The following is a 21,531-nucleotide window of genomic DNA, read 5'->3' on the forward strand; positions in this document are numbered from 1 at the left end:
GACTTTTATTAACAAAACGTTAATTAGTGGGGGATTCTGTTCCACTATTACTTGTTTTGAAACCATTTTTACATATGCAGTTATATCCACCAACCAAATTGTTACAATAAATATACATTATCGCACTAAAAATTAAGTAATTTAAGTTAATACCTAGACAAAGATTAGAGAGCAACTCTATTCCACCATTACTTGTATTGAAACCACTTTTACATGTGCAATTGTATCCACCAACAAAGTTATTACAACTAGCATTAACTGTGCAATTGTTTGTACTTGATAAAGCACATTCATTAATGTCTAAAAACAAATATTTATTAATATTATGATACATTACCGGGATTTTACTGTATTATCCAAATTAATATAGTTAATGTCAATTATGTTGACTAATGTCTATTATGTTGACGTCTAATTATAAAATAAGATAAATAAGCCTCGTTGTAACCCTTAATGACATGTACAGTAAAGTTATCTGTGTTATGTCAGAGGGGACGGTGGTCTAATACATAATAATCAAAACTGATGATAATCGACATGAAATGATTCAATAAAATGCTTGTACATACACACAAAATAAATTTGACCCAAAGACGAAGACTCGCCTTGAACTACAAGCCTACAAAAATAAAAAAGTATAATAGGTGGTGAGGTGTGCCTCAGAATGGATTTCAATTGATCGAATCCACACATTAGTCACTGTAGGCCACAAGCCATCACTCTTAGCCAAAAGAGCTACTGCCACGTGCTGGTGTAGAATGATGTGCTCTGGAGTGAGATTTTAGATCCAAGCACATAGTCAGAGAGCGCTGATCGGATGTGCATTGCGGAGATTCCAAATATAACATGTGCGTGAGTGTCTTCGTAGTCATTAGGTTATTGAGCGCCATACCCACATCCAGTTGGATAGCCTAATGTCCGTTTTGTTGTTGTGGTGTACATTGGAAAAAGTCATGGCTCACCAGCCTCAAAGAATATATTTATTGTTTATGCGACATAATGATTGCAAAAAGTGACCAACGGAGCCGTCCAGTTACGTAGACCTGGGAGATGTGAATATACTACTGTGATCAAAAAGTAAGGTGAATTTTTTTATAAAATAAAAAATCTTTATTTATTTTTTCAAATCTGTATCATCCCTCTCAAAATAATCCCCCCCGGCCCCAATGCACTTTTGCCAACGCTTTTTCCAGTCTTCGAAGCATGCCGAAAAGTCCTCGGTAGGGATAGCCTTCAATGCGCGTGCCGATTCACGTTGGATCTCTTCAATGGACTCAAAACGATTTCCCCGGAGTGGTCTCTTGAGCTTTGGGAACAGCCAGAAGTCACACGGTGCTAAGTCGGGCGAATACGGTGGTTGTGGAGCAACATGGGTAGAGTTTTTGGCGAAAAACTCACAAAGAACCAGTGCTGTGTGCGAACGCGCATTATTGTGGTGCAAAATCCAAGAGTTATTGGCCCATAATTCCGGTCTCTTTTTGCGAATAGCTTCACGCAAACGTCGCATAACGCTTAAATAATATTCCTTGTTGACAGTTTGGCCAGTTGGAAGGAATTCGTAGTGCACGACACCACAATAATCAAAGAAAACAGTCAACATGACCTTGATTTTTGAGCGACTTTGACGTGGTTGCTTTGGTCTCGGCTCGCCTTTTTCACGGTATTCACTCGATTGGTCGGTTGTTTCAGGGTCGTATGCGTAGACCCAAGTCTCATCGCCAGTAATAATTTGTTTGTAGACGTCTTGATAGTCAGAAAGCATTGCTTCACACATTTTAACGCGACGCTCTTTTTCAAAGAAATTGAGAAATTTCGGCACCAAACGTGATTTGAGTCTTCTGAGGCCCAAATGATCCTTCAAAATCGCTTGCACCAACCCAAATGATATTCCAACCATGTCAACAAGGTCTCGAATGGTTAACCAACGATTTGCAAGCACCAATTCTTTGATTTTGTTGATGTGGCGATCATCAATCGAAGTCGATGGTCGTCCGGAGCGTTCCAAGTCATCAACACGATCTCGGACTTCTTTGAAGTCTTTGTACCACTTGTAAACATTTTTTTGAGACATAGTCTCTTCACCGAAGGCCTTTTGCAACATTCGATACGTTTCAGCAGCAGAAATATCATTCCGCAAACAAAATTTAATAGCACTTCTTTGCTCAACAAAATTAGACATCGTGAAAATCGCCGAATGCACTTTTGGTACTTCAGAAACGAGCGTAAACAAAAAAAAAATAATTATGAGTTTGACATGTAACTTGGCGCAAATGTTAATGACATTCCTACCAACTTAAAAATAAAAAAGATTGGACAATTCGAATAAGGCCGGAAGTTTTAAATTAAAAATTCACCTTACTTTTTGATCACAGAAGTAGAAGTAGATGATGTCATTGGCTAAGAATCATGAATGAATGTAAAGAATATTTTGTAGGAGGAATAAAACCTTAGGACTACAAGGAGAGGAGGAAAAATAACTCACGCTCTAGTCATCCTAAGCAAATGATAAAACAATGGTGTATTGATGGCTATATGGCCCTTGGTGTATTGATGGCTATCATGACTAAAAATATCATACAATATAAAATGACAAGGTTGGAACTCTGAATCTCCAGATTATGATGCAGCGCACTAACCATCACGCTATAGTGTCGATATGTAATCGTAAAAAAAATGTTTGTAAATCTCATGTAATTAATGTACTAAACAGTATAAAATAGGAAACTGACAACTACCTATGTATCAGCAAAATATTTAAATATCGTGAATAAAATAAATATATAATAAAAAGCTACGAAAGCGTAAAAATACAATAATAAAGGTACAAGAGGTAAAAAAATGTTGGTGCCATGATAACAAATCAGAATTAAGTAGTGGATAATGATCCCCTCCTCAGGAATGCACTGTGATCACCAATGACGTTCGGAGAGCCCGAGACCTGCACTAACGCCACTCATCAGGGGCGTGTCCTTACAACAGATCTTACCGCCTGTAATATAATAGGACTACACTACAAAAGCCAAAAATCCCAATCCCTATCCCAGTTTTTAATACAGCTCCAACATTCTCAAAGATCTTGTGGTGTTGTCACGTGGTGTGGCTGTATATATGTGTATAAATACATGCACTCACAACATAAAAATATACACATATCCCTATATATATACTTACATACATACCTATATATATATACATGCACACATACATATATATAAACATACATACATACATACATACACACATACATACATACATACATACATACATACATACATACATACATACATACATACATACATACATACATACATACATACATACATACATACATACATACATACATACAAGCATACACATAAACATATATATACAAAATAGTGACAATAAAGCATATAAAATAGTGACAATGACAACAAAATAAATAATAAGCAGCAGATAGCATATAGTACTTCAAAGTGAATTACCATTTTTATGATTACAATATGCCTAATATATATCTATGCACATATATATGTATATATAATAGGGTCCGTCAAAAAAAACGAAAGTCCTAATTGAACATACTATGGTTTCTTTTATTGTGAATTTAGGTGTTAGTAAAACCCTTGGAAAATTTCAGACTCATAGGTACATTGCAAAGCCTTGCACTTTAGGATTAAAAGTCACCGGGCTACATAAGGCGCCGGGGTAAACAGGAGCCTGAAAGAAGGGCTCAAAAACTTTTGCGAAAATTCCATGGTATTTTAAATCATGTATTTAGGTGTTAGTAAGACCCATGAAAAATTTCAGGCTCATAGGGACACTGCTAAATTCTCCACTTTGGACTTTTAGAAAACCCACATACCAAAAACTAATTTTTCTCAATATGGTTTTTTAATTATGACATACAAATTACTCAGCGTTAGTTAACAGACATTTCTTATACCTTACAGCAAACTAAGTTGTGTAAAATTAAAACATAAGCAATCTTATTATTATTATTTCTTTATTTTGTTAATTCAATAAAAAAAAGTATTTTATTAGGCTCAAAGTATCAGATTTCTTCCAAATATATCTTCAGTAGTAAAAAGATTCAACCAATATTCTACTATTTAATATCTTTAAAACAAGATTTAATCTTTGTTATTTTAAATTTTTGTCTATGGCTTGCAACAGCTAAAAGATTTGCCTGCTTGTTACTTTCATGCCTAAAAGACCCTGAGAAATCCTGGGCAAGTTTAATTCCCCTTTCCGCACAATCATTAATCACATGAAGAGATAGTACAAATTCTTATTATTTCAGAAATCCAGGAAAGAGTTCCCAATTTAAAGGATTTATTTTAATCCATTCCATTTCAAGCATGGTGAGTTTCAATTTATCAAATAAAAACCAAATCTCTGTTTTGACAAGTTCAGAAAGAAGTTTAATGTGACCATTTACAACAATCTGTGGCATTGCTTTACCTAGTTTGTATGAATATACTATCTCTGGCCTGGGAGTTTTTTTTTTTTTTTTTTTTTTTTAAAACATCTTCACTTCCAACAAGGCTGCAAGCAGCCACTAATTAAAGTTGAAAGTTACTGTAAGAGAAAAGATGAAGATTGTAGAGCAAGATAACGATTGACAGACGATTTAAAAGATTGCAAATTATATGAATCAGGAAAGCAAGATGAAGGAAGCGAATTCCAAAGAACTGATGTTCGAGGAAAAAAACTAGACAAATAAGCGTTTTTGGAGCACTTAGGAACGGTCACAGAAAAAGGATGACACTTAATTGAATGATGAGTAACACGAGTATGAATTTTAGTAGATGGCACAAGAGACGCTAGCTCTTTAGAGCAGTGCCCGTTATAGTATTTGTAGAAAAGAGAAAGAGAAGCAACATTACGACGATGTGATAATGGTTGAAGGTTGGCTGCAAGAGCAGGTCCAACTATGTTTACAATGCGTTTTTGCACCTTGTCTAAAAGAGAAAGGGCATCATTAGAAGATCCGCCCCAGATATGGCAACAGTATTCCATACAAGGCCGGATTTGAGATTTATAGAGATAGAGAATAGAATCCAGAGTAAGAAAGTGGCGAGCTCGATAAAGAGATGCAACCTTAGCAGGTGCTAATTTTGCAACCGATTTGATATATGGTTTCCAAGAAAGATTGGAAGTAAGAGTTAATCCTAGAAGATGAAGAGTAGGTGACTCATCGAGTACATCACCGTTCATAAATATAGGAAGATCTAAATTATTGCGATAACGATTGGCTGAAAATAATTGAGTTTTATCTGAATTAAAGTTCACCAGCCACTGTGAGCCCCATGCTGTAGCAGAAGTGAGATCCTTTTCAAGCTCAAATGCCCCCTCAAAGCAATCAGAGGGTGTTGGTTTCTTATCACGACAAGAATAAATGGTAGTATCATCAGCAAACAATGCCACCTTAGATGTGAGATTATCTGGAAGATCGTTAATGTAAATTAAAAAGAGTGTAGGGCCAAAGATAGAACCTTGAGGAACCCCTGAAGTTACAGAATAAGAAGAAGAGTGTTGTCCATCGAGGACAACTTTTATGCTACGATTGGAAAGGAAGGATTCAATGATCTTAAAGATGTTGCCGGATGCACCATAAGAAGAAAGCTTATGGAGAAGACCAGCATGCCAAACTTTATCAAACGCTTTTGAAATGTCAAGAGCGATGGCCTTAACCTCTCCACCTTCATCTAATGCATGATAAAACCTGTCAGTTATTACTGTTAGCAAATCAGCTGTAGAACGAGAAGATCAAAATCCATATTGATGGTCAGAAAGTAAGTTATTAGATTCAAGATGAGAAATTAAGTGTTTGTTAATTAAAGATTCAAAAACCTTGCTTATGATAGGAAGAAGACTTATGGGACGGTATTTAGACGAATCAGATCGCTCCCCAGAATTTTTGAAGATAGGGATAACAGATGCGGCTTTCCAGCAGGGTGGAAAACAAGACTCTGATAAGCACTTGTTGAATAGTTTTGAGAGTATAGACGACAGCTCCGGAGAACACTTCTGCAAGACAATAACAGGTATGTTGTCTGGGCCACAAGCTGTAGAAGAGTCTAGGCAGGAAATCACTTTAGATACAGATGCTGGAGTGATATGAATGTCAAGCAATGGATCAACCTGTTTATTGGCAATATCATTAGAACGCAATTAGTGGAATCAAGAGATGATATTGATGAAAAGTTTTTAGCAAACAGTTCGGCTTTGTCTTTTGGTGAGGTGACAAAGTCTGAACCATACAAGAGTGGTGGAATTATAGATTTGCCTTTATTATTGATATTATTAAAGATTCTCCAGAAGTCACGAGAGCCTAATTTTTGAGATGAGATACGAGATTTCATGACCTGAGAATAGTGGGTTTTGGCGTTAGACAAAACTTTTTTACAATTGTTTCTAGCAGTAATAAACAGACGTCTGTTTTCTGGAGAATTGTTTTGCTGATAAATATGGAAGTAACGGTTTCGATTGGCAATCGCAGCAGCACAGTGTGAGGAAAACCATGGAGGAGAGTGAGGCTTGACCTGGAATCGTCAAGAGGGAATAAAAGATTCCATGCCAGCCTTAATCCACGAAGTTATGTAAGAAGCACATTTGTCGACAGGAAGTTGAAAGATTTCTACCCAAGGGCCATCACGAAGAAAATCACGGAAAGAATCCCAGTCAGCTTTACTGTAGTTGTAAGAGGTTCGATAATAGGGGTATTCAGGTGATGAAGAAGAATGAGATATTAGTTTTAAAGAGATCAAACTGTGATCAGAAGCACCTAAGGGTGAATGTGGAGAAACTGAGCACTGACTAGGATCAGAAACAAGACATAAGTCGAGTAGAGAAGGTAAATGATTAGGGTTGTCAGGAAAGCGAGTTGGAAAGTTGACTATTTGAGTTAGGGATTGAGAAAGGCAAAAGTTGTGGGCTTTAATGCCTGCAGAGTCACTGACACTAGAGCCAAGCCATTCAGAGTGGTGAGCATTAAAGTCACCGACAACAACTATATTAGCTGATGGATAAAGAGAGAGGGCTTGGTCAATATGATCAGAAATAACATCAAAAAGAGTGCAGTCTTGAGATGAAGGAGAGCGCTATAGAACAAAGAGAAAGGCAATAGAGTGAAGTGGTGCTAAAAGAAAGCACATGAAAGAATAGTCTGTGGATTCAAACCTAGTTTCACGACAAACAGGTGAATTCTTACGAATGTAAATGCCCAGGCCAAGCATGTGACTATTGGAGTCTTTACGAATCAGAGGAAGATAACCATCAACACTAAGATCACAAGATGAGACAGCCGAACTCAAATTAGTCTCACAAAGAGCAAGTAGGTCTGGTGAACTTTGCAAGAGATAAGACTCAACAGAAGAAAAGTTACTTCGAAGACCACGAATATTAGTGAATGATAGGTTTAGAGAACTTGGTGATGATGATGGTTTTTTGTGTTTTATAGTTTTTGGTACTTTATTCGTTTTTAAATTAGATTGAAGAACTTGACTCAAAGCATAGATAGTACTCAGAACACCGTTTAATAGCCCAAGCAATTGTCTCATTACTACTAATAAACCCTAAGCCGTAACAAAGAGCTCCAAATGTGGCCTCTGCAATGCACACCAAAAGTACAAACAGGGACACCATCCATGCGCAACATGGCACTGTTAATACTTTGATATTTTTCAGCTGTTGATGGATTCAGCCTCTCTGAGAGCTAACACAGAGTTCGGGAAACCTGACTACCAGCCGGCCTCAGAACCATAAAACTGAGTTTTAGAGCTGTACCCTCATAAGGAGATAATAGAATGAGTTGCCTAGTCAGAAAAACAGTGACACAAGCAAACCCATGCATTGAGTCAAGAAGATCCAGCATTCAACATCCTAAACTGGAAACAATGTATTAAAAATACATCTGCGCCAGCCTAATAGATGAAGAAGGGGTGCGAGGCTGGTCAACAGATAGAATCTGTTTACCCCTTAAGTCTTTGCCTAGGAGGCCTTCTACAAGACAGTAGCTGGATGCATTTAACATCTGCTCAAGATGAGTATTTTTATCGAGACACCATCTCTAGCCTTTACTCAACCAAGAGCCCCAAGGCAGGGGGTGTTTTAAATCGGAGTTGGCATCTCCTAGCCTTTGCCTAAAAAGGCGTATCCTACAAGGCAGCAGGACATGAAGTTTTGTAAAGCTGAAGAACAACAGCTTGTCAAACATCTTCCGGTAAGTCCTCATTAATGAGACATAGTACAACAAATCTTTTAGTTAGATACCACAAATGACTCTGCATTATATTGAAGCATGCCTTAGCAGAATTAGGGTTTTTATCTATGCACTGAATCATATCATCAATGGCTTGTAGGTCTTGAGATAGAGCAGTTCTGGCCAAGGGGGCTTTAACAAACGGGCTGTATAGAATACTGAAATGAACTCACCTATTAGTTTAATAACAACTGCTTCCGTAGCAGTTACCAAATCAGGTGCAAGGGTTGGTGTTTGTGGAAGTAGAAGGTCAAGTGTTAAATAATAAATGGCTTTAGTCATAAACCGTTCATGATGACAAGCCATTGGAATATGGAACTTGAAGTTGGTGACTGATCCCCCAAGCCAAACAATGCTGAGTTGAACAAGGTATTTATAATCTCCTCGAAGAAAGAAATGATCATTAAGGCTAGTTTGGAGAAATGACAGAGCTTCAGAGACCTGAAATATACTTTAAAGATTTAATTTTATACTAATATCTTAAATATCTAACAAAAAAATCATGGTACCAATTACCTTGATTGACAAAAATTTGAACTAATGTTATAATAATAACTTGTCCTTTCAGTAAGAGAATTGCAAAAATACTAAAAAATTTAAAGCAAACTTGACAAGTCTTGATTTTAATATTTTTAAATTTTAATTTGGCTCATGCATAAGATATCAATAAAAATAAATTATACTTGATACTTTGATGTAAAGCTCATACATATGATGCCTGCAAGCTAACCATCCCATAGCTTTTCCCCTGCTCTAGTTGTGTACAAACACCATTTAACCATCCAGTGTTAGTGGCAGTTGTATCAAATGATAGAAATTCAACCATATCAAATAATTCCCATTCTTCAAGGATTTCTTGAATTGCTTTTGCTTGTGTGCTTGCTTTACTATTGTTAATAGGAACAACGCCAATAGGTTGAGAATCAGGAATATCTGGACAGGTAATAATAACAGCTACTCTCTCAATTTTTTTTACTGCCTTGACCTGTACTTTTAGACATTATTTTTGAATCAAATTGTAAAGTAAGACATTTATTTTTAGCAAGATTTATAAACTCCTTTTTGATATTTTGAGCATTTTCATTAACTTTTTGCTTTTTCTGCCTCTGCAAACTGCTTTGTGATATTGAGAAATCATCAATGCTACCTCTGCTTTTATTTATGATAGTAGCCAGTGTTGCTACTGCTGCAGTTGAAGAGATTCCAAACCTTGACAAAGTAATTCTTATGTCCTTCCCAATTCTTTTTGAAATGAGAAGAGATATAAAATCAGAACATCTGCTTTTTTTTTCCAGGAATAACAAAATCTTCATCTATTTTCTCAATTAGATTAGCATGTTCAAAATTTCTATCAGCATTAACACAGCTTATCTTTTCCAACCTCTCTTTTTTTTTCTGGTCCTCCTCTTTTCTCTTTCCTTCTTCTATTCCTATTCTATTTTGAAGCCTATTATATCTTGCTTTGAACTTAGTATATTTGCAAGAAACTATTTGCACTCTTGATCCTCTTTGATCTTGCAGAAAAACTAGATCTTCTTGTTGTACTTTTATATCCTTGCTGCTATCTTTCAGAATTTGCTCATCACAATCCTTACAAGCAATATCAAACAATTTATACTTGTTTGTAAACTCCTCCTTCTTTTTAATTGCTTTTGCACCAATGTGATGCTTAGATTTTTCCAGTTTCTTTCTTTCAGCTTCTAAAGCCACTATTTTTGTCCTAAATAAATGATACTATATATCTAGATGGGTCCACTAACCTCTTTACATATATATAAGCTGCTTAATTGATAAATTATTTTATATTCATAATTTAAATTATTAATTAGGTACCTAATTGCTTGATCTTGGATTCAACCAGATTTTCTTCACTTGGTTAAGAACACAAAAATACTTTTCGTTTAGGCATCCTGTTTTCGTGCAGCTTGCTTTAAATTTATCATCTAGGGAACAAGAACTCACATCACTGGATGAGACATTTGAATATTGCTTGTGCTTTATGAGAAGCCTGTAATGGTAATACTTTAAAACACTTCTATTTGTTGGAAGTTTAGTATTAGCTAACACCTCTGTTCTTCCTCCTACAAGAAACACATCTCTTTTTAAATTTTTTTTTACATTTTTACATTTTTTGCATTTTTACATTTTTTTACATTTTTTACATTTAGACATATTTAATACTTCAAGCTAAAAATAACAAATTCTAAAAAATGATAGGCATACTAAATACAAACGTCATCAGCAGTACACATAAGTTGCCATTATATATAAAAAACCCTTTTGAGGAAAATTAGTTTTTGATACGTGGGTTTTCTATAAGTCCAAAGTGGAGGGCTTAGCAGTGTCCCTATGAGTCTGAAATTTTCCAGGGGTTTAACTAACACCTAAATTCACATTAAAAAAAACCGTGGTATGTTCAATTATGACTTTCGTTTTTTTTGACAGACCCTAATATATTACAATCCAGGAATTCACAACTAGTAACAATATGAGCTAGGATAAAAATAGTACGAGTTACAGGTATACAAACGTAATGTGAAATTTAGTAAGATAGATAGCTCAGAGAACATAAATCTCACCTGATAGGTGAAGATAACTCCTAACTGAAAATAGTAAGATAATAACAAATTAATAGATTGACAACTCAAGATAGCCAGCTAATACACAATATAATTAGTGGATACACCAGGAATGAATAATAATTCAATGCGTAGAATGCTATATGAGAATGGACCAACACAGGTCATAGATGTGTAATTGATCTAAGGGTGTTTGGCGGACTGAAAAAATCGAGTTAAAAAACAAAAATTGTTTACATAATAACCATAAGAATGCTATTGAAGACTGTATAGTGCAAAACTAAAACAAATTGACATATCGACGTCAGATAAAATTCCTTAGGATCAAAAAATCTAACAATATGGTCGCCGAATACAAAAAGTAACTGAAATTCATGGTGTAGGCTATAAGAGTGACTAAAAGGTAATAAAAATAAAAAAACATCAAAAATTAGTAAATCAATTGGCTAATCTACCACTTTAAGGATGGTAAAAGTAATAAACAAATGGATTTGTCTTGTAAAGAACGCACGCTAAACGTTATCTATTTCTGTCTTATTTTGGGGTGTACCGTATCAAAAAAGTATATTGCATTGATTGGTTGTTGTAGTGCTTGTGTGGTTAGTATGTATTTTAAAAAGATATAAATTACATTTATTGTGATTTTTTATTTTTTTATTCTAGATAAAATATTGGTAAATCATTTTGTTTTTCTTCGAGGTTCATCCATTCTCATGGACAAGGATCCATGTTTAAATATCTCATAGAATTGTGATAAATGTCTAAATAAAACCATCTATGTGAATGGTTCTCGATGTTTCTAGCTAGCCACAGCAGTTGGTATATTCTTTTGTTATATTTTGCGCGGTTTTTTCTAAAGCCAAGAATCAGGAATTTGAATATTAAGTATGGAGAGCATCCATTACCAATTTAACTGTTTCAGTGTCGGCTGTAGTTATGTTCCAGAATATTATCTGTATGGATAGTGGCTAGGTATTCATAGGGTTGAAGCATATTCCATTCATTTCTTTATAAACAATGTATCGTTCTCTATCAAGACTTGCATTAGATGATGCGTTTGCGTCCTCCGTGGCTTGGCGAAGGAATATCTCTATAGTATGTTTATCCTAAACTAGCAGTTAAGCGTGCAAATCATATATCTAGTATTTATGTAAGTATATCTAGGCCTTCTTGTTTAAGCTGTATTTGTAGAAGCTTTCTAGTGTATTCTGGTGTATCTATCAGTGTCGAATGAGTAATAATATAACAATTTGTACTTATTGAATTATCATATAATAAAGTAAAAAACATAAAAAATATAGTAATATATAGAAAATATACCATATTTTCTGTGTAAAATAAATTAAAAATACAAAATTGTAACATGCGGGTGGCGGCTGAAGTCCCTCCTACCGGCTAAATACGAACTGGAGCAAACAGTAAATGTTCAGTTATTTTGATTGGTAGTGTATTTAGTGCGAATAAGTCTATCTCTGAGGGGAAGTGTTTTAGTGTGTGTAAGGGTGGGTGCTGGTGGAAACAGTGTGTAGAGTTCTGGGTTATTGTGGATAAGGTGCCAGTTGTGTAATATCAGGTTTTTGATTCATATACCTTGTTCATTGTAAGGTGTGACTATGGGGAAGATGTGGGTGTCATCAGGTTCTTTGTTTTTGTGGATAAGATCTTTCTGTGTGTATTGTAGGGCTTTAGTAATGTTCCTGTTTATGATATTAAGATGGTACCCCTTATGAACTAATTGGTGCGCTAATGTGCGATAATTTTAATATAGTTAACATCTAATGACAATTTCATGATTGTTGTGATTTTTATATTATATTATATTTATAGTATATACAATTCTTATACTTATTTTATAAATGATAGATACAATATATAAGATTCTTATATTTATATAATATGTGATTTTTGTATGATTATAATTATAGTTGTTTTATACTTTGTTATTGTGGGGGATTTTAACGCAGCATTATTTTCATGGGGAATTTTTGCCTATAAGATTTTGTTGACATGAGTATTCTTGCTGCTTTTTATTTAGTTTTAACCAAGTTTAACCAAGCATAAAATAAGTTTTTAATTAGTTTTAACCATTAGTTTAAACCTTTTTATTTAGTTTTAACCACTGTTGATTTTATTAAAATGAATTTTGTCAACGCAGATTTTGTTATGGTAGATTAGATCTTTTCTTATTGCAATTGAAAATCAAAAACAATATAAACAATACAAAATAAATTATTTTCTTCTTTTACTTCATAAAAAAAATCTCAATATTTACCTTCACATAGATTTGATATATAACTGAACGAAAAACCAGTTTTACAGACTAAAAACAAAAAATTATACACATTTTTCAAAATTAAATGCAACCGTGGTTTGAAATATTTATATAAATATTGTAAAGTTTCAATAAATGTTCATTTCGTCAGGATTTAAATTTTGTTGCATCAATTTTACAATATAAGCAAGTATTAGTAATGTCTTAATATAGGCCAAAAATTAGTGCCTGTGTTAAAACACAATGAACTTTTGAAATGATTTAGAAATCTTTATTTATCTTTAATTTTATAACATGAATATATATGTAATTTATATAATCTATACCAAGTAACATGAACTTTCTAAAACTTGCCACAATCATAATGAAAAAAAAATCATAATACTATATAACAATATATAAATATGAGTCTATACTATATAATAATATATAACAACATTTTTACTTATATATAAATATATATAAATCATATCCTGCATAGCATGATTAATCTCCATTTGAAAATGTGGTCTAAACTAAGCTTCCAATCTGTTTATTAGAGAATTGGTTGAAATTTTTTTTGAAGACTTTAAAAACAAAAGTTTTTAAAATTAATTTTAAATATATTTATATTTAAATTAACTCCATAAACTTAATCAAATAAAGGTAAACTATATCATTCAACAAAAAGATGTTATATTTTTAAAAGAAACAGAATGCTTCACGCAACTCAAAAACAAAATAAAACCATCTTTCCTGGACTTTTAAAAAATTTGCATTTTATTTTCAGACTTTACAATGGCATTAACTACTTATGTTTTAGCTTTTACATATTCATATGCTAAAGTGTTGACTAAGTCTAAACATCCAACATTGTTAAATAGGTTGAAAGTCTAATATTAGCCTAAGAGTATTATCAAGAATATGATCTTGTCAATCAATTTCATTTTGCTGTTTAGTAGCCATTGCCAATCTGTCGCATGACCATTTTTGAATTTTTTTATCCATCAAATCAAAAAGTGTTAATTCAAAATTTCTAGTGGAGATAGTAAAGATTCCTTTTTCTTGATTGGTGATGGTAATGGAAGGTTTCTTCTTTATTGGTGATAGTAATAGAAGTTTCCTTTTTATTGATTAGTGATAGTAATGTAAAGTTCCTTCTTCTTGATTGGTGATGGTAATAGAAGGTTTTTCCTTTTTGGTTGGCAATGGAAGGATTATCAACTGAAACTGGTGACTAAATCATCAAAAAAATATTTTGATCATTTTAACTTTTATTTATTTTTAATTTTAACTAATTATTTTAACTTTCAACCAGTTTCAACAAAACTAGCAAAAAAAATTTTTGACCAATTTTTTTTTTGACTAAATTTTTTTTTGACCAATATATTGTGTCATTAGAAATCACATAACTTCACGAAGCATCCATTCTAAATTTTCTTTCTATGCAGATATTTTAAAATTAAATTTGATAACCTATATTTCAGCAATCGAAAAAACTCTAACAATATATAGAAAGAAAATTCAAAATATTTCAACTTAAATTTTTGTCATATGATTTATTAGTTTATAACTCAGTATGTTCAATATTCTGTACATACTAAAGACATTACTGCCTATATTATTACTGTCTTTGTAAAGACTAATGTTTTTAATAAAGAACTATTGTGAAAAACTTCTTTTAAACCAAAACAAAACCCTCAAAAATTGACAGTATTGCTCTGTATACAGTGAAAAAGATTTTTTAACATACAGTATCGGACAAAACGAGTGCAACCAAATAATGCTAATTTAGTTTCTTTATATAAAAATGCTGCATTTTTTCTATTTAGAGAAAAAACTATGTAACTGTTTAGAGACAAAGTTCTTCAAGTTTTATGCATCACAAAGTTCATTATTTGTACATGAAAATTAATAAATTAATCAAAAGTATTAAAAAAAGTTGCTTTCCTTCTGGACAAAACAAGTGCAACTCAACAAAATGTTGACCAAGCTGTATTTCGCTATTGATATTTCTTGGCAAATCCTTTGTTGTCGATCACAGCCTCTCATCCTTGAGGCATAGATTTGTACAGATGATCAATGAAACTTTGTGGAATCGCTGCCCAGGCCTTTTAGATTTGTTCAAACAGTTGATCCTTATTACGAATACCTTCACGATTAATTCTGCGGTTGACGATCTCCCACAGGTTCTCGATAGGGTTGAGATCCGGAGATTGATGTGGCCAATCCATCACCGATAGGTGGTTGTCTTGAAACCACTGCTTGACTACTTTTGCAGTGTGTTTCGGATCGTTGTCTTGCTGAAAAACCCATTTTATTGGCATATTCCATTCAGCATGAGGTAACATAACATCTTTCAGGATATTTTTATACATGAAACGGTCCATTATTCCATCGTTTCGATGTATTGGACCTAGACCGTTAGCAGAAAAACACCCCCAGACCATTACATTGCCTCCACCATGCTTCACGGTCTTATGGCAGTAACGTAAATCGAGGCGTTTTCCGGCCGGTCGACGTACACGGCAAATGCCATCACTCCCAATGATGTTGAACTTCGATTCATCACTAAAAAGGACAGTTCGCCATTTCTGCACATTCCAGTCAATATGAGATGTAGCAAACAGGAGTCTTTTCTTCTGGTTTTTTAGTGAAATCAGCGGTTTCTTTGCAGGGCGTCGAGAAAACAATCTGGCTTCAACAGCACGTCGTCTGATTGTTCGGTCCGATACAGGCAGCTCTAATTGCTTTTGTATCTCGACTGATCATATCCAGGGATCCTTCTTGACGGATCTGACAATCATAGAATTCTCTCTAGAAGTGGTGGAACGCGGTCTTCCACCTTTATTATCTGCTGCCAACTTCCCCGTAGAACGATATTTGGAACACAGTCTTGATACGGTCCATTTTTTCACGCGATATTTATCACAAATACTTTTTTGTGACATTCCACTTACAAAATCGCCAATAATTTTCTTTCTTAGTTCCAATCCAAGACTGTCGAGAGCCATTTTTGCACTTGAAGTCATAAAAATAATAAAAATAAATAATCACGCTTCTCAAGGCTTACCGTGTTACATTTACCTTGTGATGATACAATAATGCTCTGTGGAACACAATGTCTTGGTTGGATGTGGACTGTATTGATGTAATGAAACACTTGTTGTATTTCATTTCTTGTATTGATATTCTTTGATAAAACACTTTGATAAAACTCACTTCGATAAACTGTCTTGATAATACTGACTGATTGACTTACACATACTGACTGAATTATATGTCGATTTACATGTCTCTTATATAGTAAAATGAACCTGTGTGAACCTGTTCTGGAAGATTCTAGATGCTTCTTTTCGATGCTTCTGGAAGCTTCTGGATGCGTCTGGATGCTTCTGAATGTTTCTGGATACTTCTGGATGCTTCCAGATGTTTCTTCTGGAAACTTCTGAAAGCTTCTGGAAACTTCTGGATACTTCCTTTAATTATTAAAAAACTTCTGTGACGTTGACATGTACCAGACTTAAGAAAATGAAACAAACCAAAAAAGTTGCACTTGTTTTGTCCGCTGCAAAATGGCACTTGTCAACGAAATTCTGCCTGTGTGCTGTCACCTGTCAGCTGATTGCTTATGTCATGGCATGCTATGACTCCAGACTCCTGAACTGTTTGCTGTGGTAGTATAGTTCGTTTTGTTTTTAAGACATGTAAAATTAGGAACACTTTTTAGCATTGTTCGATGTTGGTTGCAAATGTTTTGTCCATTACTGTATATAAGGCCAACAACAACAGAATGTTTTACTACCAAAAAAATGAACACAAGTTTAAAATATAAATCTACTAAAGGAGTTATGTAGTAATACTGCTAATACTGTGGTGATTGGATAAAAAAAAATTTTTTCATAAAAATTTATAATTTTTTACAATTGTTTTAATTGATTGTAATTGTTCTTTAATTCAATTTATTAACAAGTTTATGCTTTTACTGTGAAAATAAACTTTTCATACTGAAAATTCATAAAACTAAATTAAATATCTGAAATGAGTTATGCAAAAACTAAAATCACATATGTTTGTTTACATATGACAGTTGCAAATGTATCATTAGTTAAAACCCACCACCTGTTTAAGTTTAAAATGGTTTAAACATCTGTTTGTGTTTAAAATGCCAGTTTAAAATATGTTTATTTTAGACATTCAATAAAGTTGCTAAAAATGTTTTTGAATCAAAATGGTAGACAAATGCATATTGATTTTTGTGTTAACATCTTAAAACACAGAATTAGTTTTTCATAGACTAATAGAGTTATTAATGGTTATGGTTTTATCTGTTATTCATTAAATTCCACATTTTCTTTTGTATCTTATATCATTCAAGAAATTGCTTATTATTCTGGAGATTTTTTTAAATCCAATAGTAATATAATTCAGCCAACTGTAACATTATTCAGCCAACCATAACATAATTCAGCCAACTTCAGATAAGAAGAGAAGGTATGAATAATCTTCACAAATATATTTCAAATGTATTTGCAGCAGATTTTATTATAAATAATATAATATACATCTCATAATGATAATAAAACAATAAATTAGTTAGACTATTTAATCAATTGATACAGCGCATTCAGTGCTTTTTAAGGCACTCTTTTTAATAAATTTCACTACTTAATAATCGAACTAATGTTTTAATAAATTTCACTACTTAATGTGAAACTTATTGTGCAACATTAATGTGCTACTTAATGTGAAAGTTAGTGTTTACAACTTATATTTACATAAGGTTTGCAAAAATATAGTTTTTGCGGGGAATCTGTTTAGTTTTGTTTTTGTAAATTTAGTCTTTGCCTTTTTTCTCCCACTGTGAATAAAAGAGTTATTAGGTTTGATGGAATGTCACCTGGGTTTTTTTTACTGAGAAAGTATTGTTTTCATTATTTTACTGAGAAAGTATTGTTTTCATTCATGACATGATTTAATCATATTTAAAGTTTCACTTAGGGTGAAAAAACTCTAAAGATGAAACTCTGAGTTATTTAGATATTTTTTCATAAACCTCTGGTTTTAGTTTTATATAAACCTCAGTTAAGGATATTCTCTTTTATATTTTACATTTAAATGTAACAAAGATTTATAAAAGATAGAAATTAAAAAATAATATAAAACTAAAATATTTATTATAAATAAACGATTCCTTCAGACCATCATGACTCACTAATGCTTTATTTCCTCCTGGAGATTAGAATTTCCCCCTGGAAACTATTATGCCTTATTACTAAAGTGCAACTGCATTGCACTTACAACTGCACTTAAGTTAAACAAAATCTTTATCAAAGAACCTTTTTTTTCAATCAACAAAGTTCACATTTTTAACTAATTTCAATAAAATGTCACTTAAAATACATATTTTAAGTATTTACACTTAAAATACATATTTTAAGTATTTACACTTAAAATTTTAAGTATAAGATATAATTTTAAGTATATTAAAAAATATACTTTATTAATTTTGAAAATTCAATAGAATCACCCTCAAATAAAAAAAAAAATACTATTACAGAAAAAAAAGTTCTAGGCAACTTCTGGGTGCACACATATTTAAGACATGCTAGCTATCAGCTCAGTCAAAGTTTTGTAAAAATTGTTTTTTATTTAATGTAAAAAGAAAAAGTATAGAAGTCTTAAAAAAAAGTGGAATTTAAATATTTATACATCATTGATATCATTAAATATAATATAACTTTAAATTATAAATCACCTTGATAAATGCAGACATCATCAAATCTTATGAAATCACCATTTCCATAAAGATTAAACTAAATATAAACGTAAAATAATTTAAAAAGAATTTCAAATTAGCTGTATAAAGCACAACATTGGGAATTTTCTCTTTGAATCTTAGTAGTTCGTCTGAGCTACTTAGTTACCAGTTTAATTGAATGAATTATTCCATTGAAATAATGACTTTATGTGTGTGCTGTGGAAAATGTTTTCCTATCCGCTAGTGAATAATGGTTGTGAATTATATATAGAAAGTTTTTATTGTAAATAGTTTGATTTGCAGTCAGATAGTAATATGATAATAGTTAGGAAATAATAATAATAAACTTAGTAAATAATGGACTTCATTAGTGATTCAGCGAAATATCTTATTCATTTTTTACAGAGCCGACAAAAAACAGTCTCTCATCAATTCACGTAAGGCACTGAACTAATTAATATAATGTACAGTATCGGACAAAACGAGTGCAACCAAATAATGCTAATTTAGTTTCTTTATATAGAAATGCTGCATTTTTTCAAGTTAGAGAAATAACAATGTTACTGTTTAGAGACAAAGTTCTTCAAGTTTCATTCATCACAAAGTTCATTATTTGTACACAAAAATTAATGAATTAATCAAAGTATTAAAAAAAGTTGATTTCCTTCTGGACAAAACAAGTGCAACTCGATAAAATGTTGACCAAGTTGTATTTTGCTATCAATATTTCTTGGCGAATCCTTTGTTGTCGATCACAGCCTCGCATCTTCGAGGCATAGATTCGTACAGATGATCAATGAAACTTTGTGGAATCGCTGCCCAGGCCTTTTAGATTTGTTCAAACAGTTGATCCTTATTACGAATACCTTCACGATTAATTCTGCGGTTGACGATCTCCCACAGGTTCTCGATAGGGTTGAGATCCGGAGATTGATGTGGCCAATCCATCACCGATAGGTGGTTGTCTTGAAACCACTGCTTGACTACTTTTGCAGTGTGTTTCAGATTGTTATCTTGCAGAAAAACCCATTTTATTGGCATATTCCATTCAGCATGAGGTAACATAACATCTTTCAGGATATTTTTATACATGAAACGGTCCATTATTCCATCGTTTCGATGTATTGGACCTAGACCGTTAGCAGAAAAACACCCCCAGACCATTACATTGCCTCCACCATGCTTCACGGTCTTATGGCAGTAACGTAAATTGAGGCGTTTTCCGGCCGGTCGACGTACACGGCATATGCCATCGCTCCCAATGATGTTGAACTTCGATTCATCACTGAACAGGACAGTTCGCCATTTCTGCACAATCCAGTCAATATGAGATGTAGCAAACAGGAGTCTTTTCTTCTGGTTTTTTAGTGAAATTAGCGGTTTCTTTGCAGGACGTCGAGAAAACAATCCGGCTTCAACAGCACGTTGTCTGATTGTTCGGTTCGATACAGGTAGCTCTTATTGCTTTTGTATCTCAACTGATGATATCCAGGGATTCTCCTTGACGGATCTGACGATCATAGAATCTTCTCTAGAAGTGGTGAAACGCGGTCTTCCACCTTTGTTATCTGCTGCCAACTTCTCCGTAGAACGATATTTGGAACATAGTCTTGATACGGTCCATTTTTTCACGCCATTTTATTACAAATACTTTTTTGTGACATTCTACTTACGTAATCGCCAATAATTTTCTTTCTTAGTTCCAACCCAAGACTGTCAGGAGCCATTTTTGCATTTGAAGTCATAAAAGTAATAAAAATAAATAATCACGCTTCCCAAGGCTTACTGTGTTACATTTACCTTGTGATGATACAATAATGCTCTGTGGAACACAACGTCTTGGTTGGATGTGGACTGTATTGATGTAATGAAACACTTGTTGTATTTCACTTCTTGTATTGATGTTCTTCGATAAAACACTTTGATAAAACTCACTTCGATAAACTGTCTTGATAACACTGACTGATTGACTTCCATATACTGACTGAATTACATGTCGATTTACATGTCTCTTATATAGTAAAATGAACCTGTGTGAACCTGTTCTAGAAGATTCTAGATTCTTCTTTTCGATGCTTCTGAAAGCTTCTGGATGCGCCTGGTTGTTTCTGAATGTTTCTGGATCTTTCTGGATGCTACTGGATGCTTCCAGATGCTTCTTCTGGAAAATTCTGGAAGCTTCTGCATGCTTCTGGAAACTTCTGGATACTTCCTTTAATTATTAAAAAACTTCCGTGACTTTTACACGGACCAGACTTAAGAAAATGAAACAAACCAACAAAGTTGCACTTGTTTTGTCCGCTGCAAAATGGCACTTGTCAACAAAATTCTGCCTGTGTGCTGTCACCTGTCAGCTGATTGCTCATGTCATGGCATGCTATGACTCCAGACTCCTGAACTGTTTGCTGTGGTAGTATAGTTTGTTTTGTTTTTAAGACATGTAAAATTAGGAACACTTTTTAGCATTGTTCGATGTTGGTTGCAAATGTTTTGTCCAATACTGTATGTCTTTAAAACACCAGTTTACAGCTGCCAGAGGCAAAATAACCTCAAAGTCCATGATAATTTTTTTTAGAACTTTTTTGTTTTTGTTATTTTTATGGATGAAATAATCCAAGAAAGACAAGAATATTTTATAACATTTTAAAATATATTTTATATTTTAATATTTTATTACAACTATATGCATAACTTA

The 21,531-nt window shown here is 33.3% G+C and overlaps 1 protein-coding gene across 1 annotated transcript in view; it reads right to left on the bottom strand.

Moving 5' to 3' along the window:
• Positions 1-21,531, bottom strand: part of LOC101240095 (fibrillin-1) — a 119,736-nt gene that overhangs the window by 38,036 nt on the left and 60,169 nt on the right. Inside the window, exons 6-8 of the mRNA XM_065787986.1 lie at positions 18,834-18,891; positions 13,097-13,144; positions 154-300 (exon numbers count right to left, since the gene is read on the bottom strand). Of these exons, the coding sequence (XP_065644058.1) occupies positions 154-300; positions 13,097-13,144; positions 18,834-18,891 (253 nt within the window). The remainder of the gene's footprint in view (positions 1-153; positions 301-13,096; positions 13,145-18,833; positions 18,892-21,531) is intronic.

Source organism: Hydra vulgaris, chromosome 01 (genome assembly GCF_038396675.1).
Source record: "Hydra vulgaris chromosome 01, alternate assembly HydraT2T_AEP".
Classification (NCBI taxonomy): domain Eukaryota; kingdom Metazoa; phylum Cnidaria; class Hydrozoa; order Anthoathecata; family Hydridae; genus Hydra; species Hydra vulgaris.